We start from the raw sequence: 15,063 nt of genomic DNA on the forward strand, positions 1-15,063 counted from the left end.
TCCAAAATAATATGTTAACTAATTAAATAAAATGTATTTTTCATTTTGCCGTTTGATGGGTAATGTTAATTTATTAGGTTCTACTCTCTACCAGGCTACTATGTGAAATGTTATTTTTCCCAAAGAAATAATTCATCAAATTTTGTTATCAAAGTAGGTATATTATTTCAAGTAGGCATTCTTTTTTTATTTAAAATGATTAATTTTTCGATAAAAATGGGTATAACAATATAAAATTTACACTGGCAGCTCTAAATTAAACTGACATTTGTCAGTGTCAACGTCAACACTGTTTGACAACCAAAAACTACAAGTAAAGTAGGTACAGCTAACTGTTTTACGGTACAGTGAAGTTACGCGGCGATAGTACGCCCATTGCAATAACCACAACAACAAAGCAATTATGAGAATTATCTGACAAATCTATTTCCATTTTATTTTTTGTTTTTGTTGTTTTAATCATTCCTTTGATTTAAAATGTCTAGTGTGAGTGCAAGTGCTGAAAACCTTTCGACCGATGCCCAGGTGTGTATTGATAAAAAAGTTAATTAGACTACTTACTGTAATTTGAATTTGAATGTAATATGAAGTACCTACTTCGATAGATAGTAAGTGGATGTATTTCTGATTTTAATACTTAGTCTCATTCATCATAAATAGGTACATTGCAGGACGTAGCCATGAGTCATTTATAGTAACCCTAATACGGAAGCCACGGGCTCTCGACGTTGAGTTTTCGCAAGCTAGGTTTAGTTTAAATGATATGTATGTGTTTTTCCGTAATTTAACACTTAATCTTTTGGTAAATAACATTAGGGGATCTATTTTAACTTATTTTGATTCTGAAAACAAAGTTACAAACTTTTGTAAATACTTTAATAAAGTCAGCGTCAAGTTTAGCTAAACCTACCTACTTATATTTATTATGTACCAAGACTGTAAAAAGTTACTAAAAACTATGAAATAATTTGTGCAATTTGATTTAATTCCTTTTTATTGATGTGATTTACAATGGAAATAAAAAAAGCATTGATTTTGAGTACATTCTAATCATGTCAGAATTTTGTTGGTTTTGTTAAATAACTTAATTTTTTTTATCAAAGAAGACTTGTATCTTCTTGTGTCTTCTTAAATAAATCAACTAAAAGTTTTGATAATAGTTTATGATTATTCTATTTAAATTTTATGTGCCATAAAATATTTTGTCTCACCGCACAGTCTGCCTTTTACAAAAATAAATTCAAATTCAAATTCATTTATTTCAAGTAGGCCTACTTTATTAGCAATTTGAAACACCAAGTATGTATGTTTGTAGTGACTCTACCTCTAATATTTTCATTACAGTCTGTACCCAGTATCTTATTTTTAATCAAACAAAGAATATCCTCACATTATATTAATTAATTAATTTGAAACTAAAACTATAAGCTGTCTTATTTGTTTAAATTACTTACATGAAGTCATTAGGTGTGTAAGACAGCTAGTACTCATAGGTTTATGAAACATGTAAAATAATGAAAAAATAAAGTTCCCCATCTAAGTTTGTCTGCCTCATATTGTGATGGAAAACCACAGAATGCTAAACCATCGTCACCTAGGATACACTTGAACTGGTACTATAATACATCTATCATGTATGATGGAAAGCAATAATATCTTAATGAATTGCTTTATTGTGATTTTAATTATTTTATTATTCAAATATGTGAGATTAAACTTATGGATATAACTTGAGAAATGGAATACTTTTCTACAAATTTTTCTAGTGGAGCAGCTTTGATCTAAACACAGTATTTTACTTGTTGGTAGCATTTTAAAAAACTGTTTTAAAATCTTTTAACCAAAAGTCCCAATATTATTTTAAGGATGTAAAATGACTTTCACACAAAAAATTATTTATTTAAATAGGCCACGAAAGATACATAGTAGTGAAATGATGGACAAAAAAAAAGTCACACTTAAGGTAGTTAAGGAATATTCTCTTAATCTACAAGGTTTAAAAACTATTTTTGAATATATGAGAAATCATGAATGTCCTGAAATTGTTTGAGATATGTTCGGAGACTTCACAAAGACCCTAAATTGTGAATTTTAATTCTGTAGTAAAAACACTTTTAACAATTAAAATTAATGCTTTATTTTATAGTTTTGTGACATAAAAATAATCTTAAAGATAACACATGCACATAAAATGTAGTTTTTAATAAATTATTGAGGGAATACTCCTTTTCATAATTTTTTTTGAAAACTCATATTCTGCGCCTTCGAACTGCAGTTCTCTTGTGTTGTTACACAAGCAAGTTATTTTCTTAGCATTCAGATGACCTTAGAGAATGGACACTATTCCAAATTTAGATCAAAATATGTTCATTTTCAACATTTCTATTTTGGGCTAGTCTACAACACAGAGTATAAATGGTAACCCTCGACACGACGTTGGCGTTTCAGCAGAGTAGCGAATACAGTAAGTAAAGACCAATTAAGCGAAATAGCTAAAAATCTAGAGACAGTAAGTGTTGCAGTTGTCTCAGAGACCAGTTTACTCTGATCTGGTCTGTAGGGAGGTTTCGAGCGTGACTTGGTATCACCTACCGACAAAGACGTGCCTCTAAGGGATTTAGCGTTCCAGTACGATGTCAAGCAGAAACCGATTAGGGGTATGGGTTTACTATAACTGCTAATAATACCAAAATACTATAATGTACAGGTCTGCTCTCTTATAGGACAGAGAGTTTAGAAAAATGTAGATTGATATTAAGCGGTGATAGCCCAGTGGATAGGAGCTCAACTTCACTTTGAGGGGCCGAGTTCGAATCCCAGCACTCACCTCTAACTTTTCTAAGTTATGTGCGTTTTAAGTAGTTAAAATATCGCTTGCTTCAACGGTGAAGGAAAACATCTTGAGGAAACCTGCATGCCTGAGATTTCTATAATGTTCTCAAAGGTGTGTGGTGTCCACCGATCCGGTGGACTATGGCCTTAACCCCTTCCCGTTGTGGGGGGAGACCCGTGCCATGTAGTGGGTGGGTAATGGATTGATATGATGATGATATTATTAGTTACATGTTGTGGATTATAACTGGGTCTGGTCTGGTACTGTATCTTTTCTTTATACTGTGATAATACTCAATAATTCAATGCCATCCATTGTTTTGGTCTGCTACAGCATTGTAGTGGTTTCGATTCCCAGACAGGGTGAAAATTAGGTATCGAGTTTCCTGTTAAAGCAATCTCAATTATTTTAAGAGTTAGGCAAATTTTTATCACTATTTCCTACTATCCTACTAACATTATAAATGTGAAAGTGTGTATATTTGTTACTCAATAACGCAAAAACGACTGAACGGATTTGGATGAAATTTGGCACGCATGTAACATGGATAAGAACATAGGCTACTTTTCATCTTCGTACCTTAAGTAGTTCCCGAGGGAAAATTAAAACGAACTAAGCTTTTAAATTTGGTATGCTATGGAAAAGGACATGTACTTTCTATACCGATCTCTCAAATAGTTCCCGTGGTGGGATTAAAAGTTTTTAACGAGCGAAGCTTTACACCCAATTCTGAAGTCCACGCAGACAGAGTCGCGGGCAGAAGCTAGTGGGTAGTAATCGTTAATGCTCCAAACCAGCATTGGAGCCCGTGCCCAGGTTGGGACTCTGATAGCTTCAGGATGATGACGATTGTTGTTGACCTATTAAGGATGTGCGACCTATATGCATTAGTCCCCCGTCTATCACGTGGAACTCAGGCCATTTGAATTATTACTAGTCATAGACAGAGTTACTAATTATTCAATCAAGCCGATAGCCACAGCATTGAATCTGCTAATAAAATATTCTGTTTTGACTAAACAAATATAGTCACCATAGTTAATGTATGCACACTTGGATTATAGCTGACGTTTGACGGCTGATTGGCGCAGTATTGCTGAGTCCAAAGCTGTGGGTTTTTGCTTCTGGCTTGTGGCTTCGATTCCTACAAACAATGCTGTGTCCATTAATCTTAGGTATAGCTGATGAGCCTCACGTGTCTGTAATTAATTACACTGGCAACCACGCACTTCAGACCGGAACACAGCAATTCCGCTTCGCGGCAGAATAGTACTGCCCAGGTCGAGCTCTGTCCCAAAAGGCTGTACTACTACTTATAACAATTTATTTATTTGGCTGATGACCCAAAACGTGTACCTCAGTTGATAAGGTATGACGACGGACGCGCATATACCTGTGTATAACACACCCTATTTTATTTTATCGGTTTCACTGTTTAGCTCCACATGCGTAGCTTCGGAGTTATACGTAAAAATCGCATGTCTTTCTCCTATCTATCTGTGTTCTAAAACTAAACTAATCCATACTCAAAGTAAAGCTTAAGAGTTAGAACGCAAATCTCTAGAATTACCAGTTGAGTTTGAAAAAAGTTTTTGTATTTGATGGCCTAATTCCTGAGGACTCTTATAGGCGATATAACTTTCAATTTTCACCTCACAGAAGGGGATGAAATTTGGTATAAAAGTAATTTAGTAATGTTGTTAAATTCGAGTCATTGAGTCGGTGTTTACGGTTAAAATAGTAGTTAATATCTTATAAAACCTAGCATGACAACATTTGGCAAATAATAAAAAAATTAACTTATTATGTACACTCAAGCTAAATTACAGCTGTTTCGTTTTAAGTGTCTGATTTAAGCCGTGAACTGACTGACAAACGAACAGACGTTTGTAGCGAAAATAAAAGTGTTCCTAGATGACACTTTAACCCTAAAAACTTAATATTGACTGTGTTGCCAAATTGGATACATAAATAAATAAACAATAAAACCGATATTGCGCTATTTAGTTGCAATTTCCATTCTAACAGAAACATTAAAAATGTAAATCAACCGAACATGCAACGTTATATCACCAATGCAATGCTACCTAACAAGTAACCAGTTACAGTAATCGAAATGCTAGAGTTACATAAGTGAGTACGCAATATGAATATGAGATTGTTATCCAATTTCCGGCGTCTCTGAATGGTATAGAACAAAGTTATTTGACTAAGTATCCAATTGCTTATTACTTCTGAACTATTTTTTTTATTCAAAAAAATTCGAAAGGAAAGAGTGTGTGTAATTCTATTTTATTTTTATTCAGGGGTAGTGTAAAATAACTAGAAGTAAGTGCTTTGTAATAAAGTCGTAAAATCATTTGTCAAATTTCGTGCATCCAAATAATAATAATTTATTCACAAGAATGTAGGTACATAGAGTTTTTATAATATTAAATAGAATCCAGTACACTCTACCAGTCGTTGTATGAATAATTCACATTATCAAAAATGTTACAGTATTGAGATTAAATTGAAGAAGTACTTTACAATTTATTATAATTCAATAGATTCATAATTTAATGTCGCTATATATGTTTTAAATAGATCTAATTAAATAGATATTAGCACGGAATTATGAATTGTCTTAATATTAACAAAAAGGTTATAATACAAATTATCGAAAAATAATAACAATATTAATAATATAATATCACATTAGTCATTAAAGTAAACTTAGCATATATATAGTTCTAATTTAAAATAATAAATTCGAAATTTACTGTTATTTGGTTTTTTGTTTGTAATAAATGCCGTTTTAAAGCTATCAGGCCAACTCCCGCTGGTTGGAAGTTTATTTATTGTTATTAATTTTACTGAAGCCTATTTAAATTATTCTTTTCTTCATTCGCAGAGTTGCGATGGCGGGTCTATGTGCCTCGAGCTAGCTCTCGAAGGAGAGCGGCTATGCAAGGCCGGCGATTGCCGCGCCGGCGTAGCGTTCTTCCAGGCCGCCATCCAAGCGGGAACTGATGACCTCCGCACCCTCAGCGCCATCTACAGCCAGCTAGGCAACGCTTACTTCTACCTCGGAGACTATAGTAACGCCATGCAGTACCATAAACACGACTTGACACTAGCTAGGTAGGTATATTTGTAATATTCCCATTCGCTTTTATTTTTAAAGACCGCGGTTTTTGAATCTGTGGTATGTAACCAAATTTCCATTATAAGTTACCACGGTACGGAGGTACGGAATCCTAGTTGCGCGAGTCAGACTTGCACCAACCGGTTTAATTAAATTAAAAGGCAATCTCTCTTGAGTAATGTCTAGTTGGTCACATTTACAGTTGAGGATCGGATGAAGATCTTCGGATTTAGAGGATGAAAATTCTCAATGAACAACGGCCAATCCCCCGCAACCAGCGAAATAGTTTAGTAAGCAGCTCACCCTTTCACCCATTAGAATTCACCCATCAGAGGTACATTAAACTAAAGTGTCGTCTTACGTGCTTGTTACATTTTAATTTCTTTTGCCAGGCGCCCTCAGGCCCTCAACTGAGTTAGCAACCTCAGAAAGGGTTAAACTCTTGCTTATTTTTTTTAATAAGGGACCCGTTTGTTTGTCGAGGTCTTCGGTCAATTTTTAATTTTTTTTTTTGCTGTGTGTTTGCGATTGTGTTGTATTTATTCCTAATAAAGTACACAAGAATGCATAACTTTTTCAATTGTATAACTTTACATACATTAGAAATTGAGACTTGACAAATTAGAGTCTTACGTGAAAATTGTGTGTAATATCAATTTGGTATTATTTAACGCAATACTGAATGCAAAAGAAATTATATACATGCTATGCTAAAGGATTTTTGAATTTGATTTTGCATTTCACCTGTTTACAGAACAATGAATGACAAACTAGGCGAGGCGAAGGCATCGGGCAACTTAGGGAATACGTTAAAAGTGATGGGCAAATTTAACGAAGCGATCCAGTGCTGCAAAAGCCACCTAGCTATATCACGGGCTTTGGGAGACCGGCTGAGCGAAGGCAGAGCCCTATATAACCTGGGAAATGTTTACCATGCCCAGGGTAAACAATTAGGAAGAGTGGGCCAAAATGATCCCGGGCATTTCCCGCAAGAGGTTCGAGACTGCCTTATGCAGGCTGTGGCTTACTATGAGTGAGTATTGTTTAAACCAATCTTTTGATAATGGAACGAATAAATAATAAAAGTACTGAAACGCTTTTAAAAAATTTTCCTATGAAAAGCTACATTCTTAGCGAGTAACGGACTATATTTTATTAAAGTAAATACGGCATTTGTTGCTCTCTGTGCGCTGAGTATTTGGTTATACTTTATTATAATGTACCACCAAAATATTTGTCCCCCGAGCCTACTTGTGTATTATAAATGAGCAACATTATAGCATTTTGTCGAAAATAAGTCAAAGGGGCTTTGCATTCATCATTATTAAGCACAGTATATTATTGTTCAGCAAAAAAGTCAGAGGAGCGACACCCACGTAGGCGTCAAGTACGTCTGTCTGTTTGTAGTGACTCTGCCACCGGTTCAAAAGGTAGATTCTATATAGAAGAAGACGTAAAAAACCTCATCATTGCTCATAATTTCAACAATATTTATTCCGTTCCGAAATTTATCAATTTTATGGCAAAAAAAGGTTTATAAAAACGTATGCCCAACCCTATAAATGATCACAAACGTTACATCTTTAAAACCTCGTCGGGTTAGCGTCGAGAATTAAATGAACTTTCATTTAACTCTCGAGAAGCACGACGGGTTACATTTGTGACCTTCACCGTTTGCAGAGAGAACCTGGAGCTGATGCGAAGCCTCGGCGACCGGCAGGCCATGGGGCGCGCGTGCGGTAACCTCGGCAACACGTGCTACCTGCTCGGAGACTTCGCGCGCGCCATCCGCTACCACACGGAGCGGCTGCGGATAGCGCAAGAGGTGCGAGACCGCGCGGCCGAGCGGCGCGCTAACAGCAACCTGGGCAACTCGCACATCTTCCTGGGCCAGTTCGAGAACGCCGCAGAGCACTACAAGTCAGTACCCACAAAATAACACAACAATCGCATTACACCACTTTTTAAATTGTAAACTTACAGAAAAATCTACCTATTATAATGATAAGGTTTACTTAAAAGCTTGGTCGTGAATTGCTCTTACTTCATAACATATAAATTCACAATGTGATGGTAACGGCAAAAAAAAACTCGGCTAAGCTTTTTGTGAGCCATCTTAGAACAGAGCGCGTTCGGAACTCTCTTAGCTTTAGATTTAAGTTGGCGAACGAAGTTATCAACCCCTTACAATTATGTAAGCATATATGTATGTCCGCTTCATAACTGCCTGTGATAGGCTTATATGAATAAAGAAATTTTTGATTTAAATTTGTATATAGAGCACGCATGCATAAAAATGTAGTCTAGTTTATCATCTTACGTTTTTCCTTTAAAAACTGACGTAATCTCCAGGTTCACCTCGTCATTATTAAGTTGTACAGCGGTTTTCACATGTCTAATTTGCTAATGTGAATTTTATGCACATGTTTTTTTTCGCTACGCACCAAATTATTAACTTTAAACCATTACAAAACTTTAGCGAGAGAGTTGTTTACATCGAATAAAGCTTATTCACGTCGATTATTTTTAAACATTAGTGACGTATAATCAGCAAATAAAACTCTCCCGTGATTGTACTTAACAGGGAAGGTTATTAATATAGATGAGGAACAAACATGGTCCAAATATAGACCCCTGTTTCAACTTCGATATAAAACTTTATTCAAACATCCATACTCGATTAAAACCTATTCTGGTGACACTAGGGTTGAATTATGCAAAAGATCAGTAAATACATTTTAAATTTAAATACTAGGCAGTAGGAGGAGATAGGATCCTAGACCACACCAAGAATCATCAATACCGGGAAAGTAATCGAGTAAAAAAAAAACCACACCTCCGACCTGCTCATATTCCCTGTCGCCTTGCTCGGTCAAGTGGCCACGTAAATTTTATCCTTTGTCACGAGATGTAGTTTTGTCTCCTGCCTGTGTTAAACGTACAGGAGAAGTCTTTGTTACACCTGGGAGACTAAGATGCGCGCCACGAGAGAGTTATGTCTACCCATTATCTCGCCAGTCTCTATAGATATCTCTATCTCGTGGTGCGCCCACCAGGAGACTGTTGTAAATACAGCTAAGTCTACGTCTTAGAATACGCGCAACGCTTTCATGTACCGAAGCGAAGGTGCCTAGCAAATTTATATTTCCATTCTAATATTATATATGCGAAAGTGCGTCTGCTTGTTTTGTATGTTAAGGTGCCACGGCCGGATCTTGATGAACTTTAGTACGTATAGAGCTTGTAAGGATCATAAGAAACTTAATATCCCAAAAAAGAATGCTGGTAACATTCCGCGTTAATAAAAAAGCCTTTGTTAGTTCCGCACGGCTTAACCGATCTATGCCAACAGTTTGCATCCTGGGGATGGATGCTTTTTATACCAAGAAATAAATAGTACCCGAGGTATTTTTAAAAAACTTAAACTAACTAAGATAATGTAGCGGGTAACAGCAAAGATATTGGTTTTATTTTCATTTTTTATTTAATTATCATAATGTTTTTTTTTTAATAACAAAAATAAATTAATATACTACGATAATACACATATCGCCATCTAGCCCCATAGTAAGAGCGTAGCTTGTGTTATGGATACTAAGATGACTGATGATCATTTTTATAAATAATATACAGAAATACTCAGAATATTCATATAAACACCCACACTGAAAAACATTTATGTTCATCATACAAGCATTTTCCAGTAGTGGGAATCGAACCCACGGCCTTGGACTCAGAAAGCAGGGTCGCTGCAAACTGCGCAAATCGGCCGTAAATTTCGGATCGGATTGCTATGAATGTAAATTTGTTCTTTTTGATGTAGTGTGTTTTTAACGTGTATTTTTTTTAATTGCGTAAGTACTTGTTGGCAATTGCGAGTTGAATGTTGCTTTGCTAATTCGATATAATGTTATTTTATTTTGTCGTTGCTCTGTTTTACAAATATTTCTTTTTTTAATCGATTCGTTTTTTTATCTGCGATCTAAAATGGGAGAAAAATAAGAACATTTCCTGAAAAATTAATGGGCTGGAACACCCTTATCTCAGGAACAACTGGTACGAATTGATAAAGTTATTAAAGAAGGGCTATAAGACAGTTTCTTATAATTTAACGTACTACCGTGCTTTGCAAAGCACGTCATTAATTTGGTCCAGGGATTATCTTAATATTGTTTTGCGATACAATCAATAGCATGGCACGTTCGCTTCATCATTCACTATTTATTTTTGCAACGCGTAATGGGAAAACAGAACGTTTAGCTTGTTACCTGGCGAATCTTCTGTAAAGTTTTCTGAATGTATTATTATTGCATTTATTGTTATTAAATTAATTTTGTACCAGCGTGCGAGAGAGATTTGTGTTAAAAATTCTAAGTAGCAGTCCAGAGGTAATTTCCAGCCCTGCGTCTCGAGGAGCACGCCAAGCCGTCATTCCCAGTTATTACAATAAATATTTTCTGCAACATTTTTAAGTCGGTGCCAAGTAAAATGTAGAAAGTTACTATGTATAGATCAGTGGCGTGCGTACAGGGTGTGCACTAAGCGGGAAGATAAAATAAAATGAACGAGTTATAAAAATCTTAAGGATAGGCTTTGCAAGAGTTATAAAAAGCCATAGGCTTTGCAAGAGTTATAAAAAGCCTACTAGTTTTTATAACTCGTACTGGAGATTTTCTTCGTTTAATATTATCTGCATACCCTGTGCATACTATCTGTACACGCCACTAGTATAGATCATATACATCGCATTCCTTATTATATAGTAGCAAGAAAAGTACCAGTAATTTTGTACGACTATTCTACTTGGCACCTACTTAAAATCGTTGTAGAATATTTATTTATTGCTTTTTAGTTGTAACTAAGCCGTTTATTTTTCCGCAAAAGATTTTTTACACACTTTTTATTGTTTTGCACGCTTTACAACAATGCCTTCTACAAAATATTGCTTTTCCCGAATTCTGACGATCATAAATTGCTAACATACTATATACCATAATTGAAGCGCGACCATTGTAATACTTATTATTCTGTAGTTCCGGTGGCCATCCGTGGTTATCATCAATTTTATTTTAAAAATACTCAAAGCGCTATAAATGTTTGAAGCGTTCCCTTAATTTCTCTAGGATATCCCTTCAACAGATCTTGACTTGAAAATGGGACCACATGGGAAGTATACCGTTTCAATCAATACAATAATTTTTCAAATCGTTGTAAAAATGAAGACTTCTGAGCTAACACACATATGGAATAAAAAACTAAGAACTTAGTAGACTTAAGAGCTTTTTCACAACCTTCTGACAAGTGTTGGATTGCGAAGTTCTGTCACTTTCTTAATTTATGTTAAGTGACAAAGACAAAAGTTGTGAATAACTCCGCCGCAATTATAAAAAACCTACTACAGGTTTTTATTAGTATAACTATAAATTCAACTGTTTGGCGTCCACTGCTGAATATAGGTATTTTGTAGGGAGTTCCAAAAAACAAGGTCCTGGGGCGCTTGTTTCCAGCGGCTCCCAGTGACTCGCTGTGAGTCGTCTGTCCACCTCGTTGGGGGTTGACCAACGTTGCGTATACCGGTGCGGGTCGCCAGCACCTTGGAACCCCAACGTCCATCGGTTCTCCGAGCGATGTCCTTGGCACATTGCCACTTCAGCTTCCGACCTCGCTGATCTATGTCGGTAGCTATAGTTCTTCTACGGATCTCCTTATTTATTATTTGTTCACGTAGAGATACTCCTAGCATAGCTCTGTCCATCGCCCGCTGAGTGACTCTGAGCGCATTGATGCCCATAGTAAGCGACCACATTTCAGATCCGTAAGTGCGGTATAACTTCTGATCTTTTAGTGGTTTGTTAATATCTTCAGTGCATAAGGGAGCGCGGGGTTATATTGTTTGAATGCTTATGCCTCAAAAACGGTGTTATGTAACTGCAGACGAACGCTGGCCTTGGCGGAAGAGCTGGGCGACGCAGCAGTGGAAGCCCAGGCGTGCTACTCCCTGGGCAACACGTACACGTTGCTGCGCGAGTACCGCACCGCTGAGGAGTACCACGCCAGGCACCTGTCGGCGGCCAGAAAGCTTCAGGACAGAGTCGGCGAGGGGAGGGCCTGCTGGTCCCTCGGGAACGCGCACGCGGCGCTCGGGAACCACGAGAAAGCGCTCTATTACGCGAAGGAGCACTACAATATCTCGGAACAGGTATTTTTGTGGCTTTTCTTTCATCAAGTTTCATTTAGGGTTTGTTCAATTCCACACATGCGACCCTCATGACATAAAAAAATTACATTATTACTGCCTACGATTGAATGGCACCTTATAGGGGTCGTAATCTTTTCCGGTCTGCTTAGATAAGGGCTGTTCCAAAACAGTGTTACCAAATTCCCGCAAGTTCAAGTTAATTAAGCTGAACGACAGTATTTCTTAATTAGACGGCCGATTGGCGCAGTGGGCAGTGACCCTGCTTTCTGAGTCAAAGCCGTGGGTTCGAATCCCGCAACTGGAAAATGTTTGCGTGATAAACATGGATATTTTTCAGTGTCTGGGTGTTTATTCATCTGTACATTATAAGTATTTATGTATAATATTTATAAAAATATTCATGTCTTCTTAGCGCCCATAAAACCAGCTACGCTTACTTTGGGGCAAGATGGCGATGTGTGTATTGTCGTAGTTTACTTATTTATTTATTCTAATTCCTTGCTGAAATCCTCTATTCTGTTGCGCTCTGACATTTTTCCACTAGATGTGCAAATTTTCATCCCCCTGAATAGATTTGCTTGCAATCTAGTAGAAGTCTAGCAAGTATGTGTTTCATAACTTTTGTTCGTGGGTAGGGTATTACATATCCTGAAAGGCATCCTTATCAGTTTAGAAAGCAGTCTTCTCCATATTGACCGAGTATAGATACACTTGCCAATAGCATCTTGTAAAAGTGTTAAAAACTAATGCCCGTTTTTACAACACCTAGGAATCGACCGACTCCGAATCCCTAGTGATTTAGTCGATAGTATTACCATAGTTGACAGATGGAAAAAATATATAAACAATTAAAAAAAATTATACTGCAAACACAAAATACTACACCTTGTGGCAAAAACCATGAACAGTTAGATTGTATGAGTGGTTTAGGAATCTTCTTTGATTAGGCACTGTCTTGTCCGTCGTTAGAGAAACGATCATAAGCTTCTCTAGTGCCTATGCCAACTCAAATTGGTTGTCTCTAAGTTTTTCATTCACAATCTATGTTCCTTCCATTTTTATAGCGTTTCACTTCTTTGGAATAGTGAAAAAAAAAGTTTTTTGCCATTTCATATAATTAATTAATGGATCGAGTTGTATATTATATAATAGTAAATCTTGAGATTTAGTATTTTATCTACCTGGTCCTGCTTATTTTCTAATCTTAGCCCTACTACGTGTTTTGACGACTTCATCCCTTAGGTAGATAGATAGTTAGAAAGCCTTTATTGCACATACAGAAAAAAAAACAAATTGAACAAAACAAAAGGTAAATAAGTATTGGTAGACCTTCGTTTTCTTGTTCCACAGACCAAATAAAAACTTTTAGAATCATTTGAAAACATAGTCGCAATATATTGTTACCATTGAGATGATGTCTGTGATAGGAAAATTCTTTTCATTCAAAAGCTTGTGTTGATCTCAAATTTTTTCGAACTCTTAATTCTAAAGGGCGTATAGGGCAGTGTAATGGGTCCATTTCTGTTTCTTGCATACATAAATGGCCAGGCAACATGGATGGGTACAAGTCTACTCTATACTATCACCAATAATTAATAGATTAATAGGTTCTTAGATATCATAAATAACAAAAACTAGTTGGAGATAGTACATTGATAAATGTATAGTAAATTTTTAATCAATGTACTACTTCTACTCTCTCGTGTATTAAAATATGGCTAAGCGTGACCTTGGAATTTAACTCGCGATTTTTGTCCATGGATCTGCGCATAAGAAGTTTCACTTCAATGTTCCGTTGCCCACAGTTGGGCGACGTGCACGGTATGGCCACCGCTCAGATGAACATCGGCGACCTGTGCAAGGTGCTGGGTCTGCCGGCGGACGCGCTCCCAGCGCCGCCGGCCGACGCACCCGCCGCACCGCGCACGCCCTTCAACGCGCTGCGCGTGCGCCGACAGAGCATGGAACAGCTGTCTCTTATACAGGTATGCACAGCACGGCGACAGGAAAACATTATTTATTACAGTGGGCTTACGCAGTCCAGCACTCCTATTCACTGGTGTTCGAGGTGTCCACTTATTCTCTCGACCCCAACGTTGATCACATTCGGAGACGGCTGAAACACGTTCTTGACCACCGTGACTGGCAAATAACTACCGACAAATATCCCAATTAGGAAAAACACACGCCTGCACAGCGTTTTCTCTGGCGAAAACGAGGGTACCGATTTCGGACGTCGGGTCCTACACGGGAGTTATGTTCTATCATATGGATAAGTAACTTATACGAACTAATACTAATTACCATATATTAGTAAAGTAAAAAGATTGTCATTCAAAAACGTTAATCTTAAGAAAGAAAGAAACAACTCATGTGCATTTTTTTGATAGCAGTTAAAATATAAAAAAATGGTCTGTGTTGATACATAAAGTACATACTACACTCTGCCTTTCGGTAGTTTCATACTCTCTAGTGTTACAATACAGTAACACTTAACAGGACTTACCGTGCTATTATTGAAAGTTATTCTACATTTACCTAAGCGTTTTGAAACGACGATATTATATTGTAAAGTGAAAGTTCGGCAGTCGTACATCCTGCGCCTTCAACATAAATGTACTGACCGGTTTGATCCTGCACTACTTACCAAAAATCAATCGTTAATATCCCTTTTCGTAATTTTTTACTCGCATCTCAAGAGGCCATTATCTCGGCTCCGTAAAAAATACGCGTGCTCTAGAACGTCACGAGATGTTCCGATCTTTCCATAATTTAGAAATCCAACTCCTAAGCAACAACGAATTTCTTTTCTCAACCAGCTTTGTGACTGATGTTGCAGCTCTTATAAATAAAATCGTTTGCAATTTCTTAGTCTGTTGTTCTTTTCAATTCCAGTTTGTCGGC

The 15,063-nt window shown here is 36.8% G+C and overlaps 1 protein-coding gene across 1 annotated transcript in view; it reads left to right on the forward strand.

The window, feature by feature from the left end:
• Window positions 1-340: 340 nt before the first annotated feature.
• LOC120636090 (G-protein-signaling modulator 2) overlaps window positions 341-15,063 on the forward strand; it is a 63,801-nt gene continuing 49,078 nt past the window's right edge. The window contains exons 1-6 of the mRNA XM_039907387.1: window positions 341-525; window positions 5,727-5,956; window positions 6,715-6,993; window positions 7,641-7,880; window positions 11,895-12,159; window positions 13,965-14,144. Of these exons, the coding sequence (XP_039763321.1) occupies window positions 478-525; window positions 5,727-5,956; window positions 6,715-6,993; window positions 7,641-7,880; window positions 11,895-12,159; window positions 13,965-14,144 (1,242 nt within the window). The 5' untranslated portion in view covers window positions 341-477. The remainder of the gene's footprint in view (window positions 526-5,726; window positions 5,957-6,714; window positions 6,994-7,640; window positions 7,881-11,894; window positions 12,160-13,964; window positions 14,145-15,063) is intronic.

Source organism: Pararge aegeria, chromosome Z (assembly GCF_905163445.1).
Source record: "Pararge aegeria chromosome Z, ilParAegt1.1, whole genome shotgun sequence".
NCBI classification, from domain to species: domain Eukaryota; kingdom Metazoa; phylum Arthropoda; class Insecta; order Lepidoptera; family Nymphalidae; genus Pararge; species Pararge aegeria.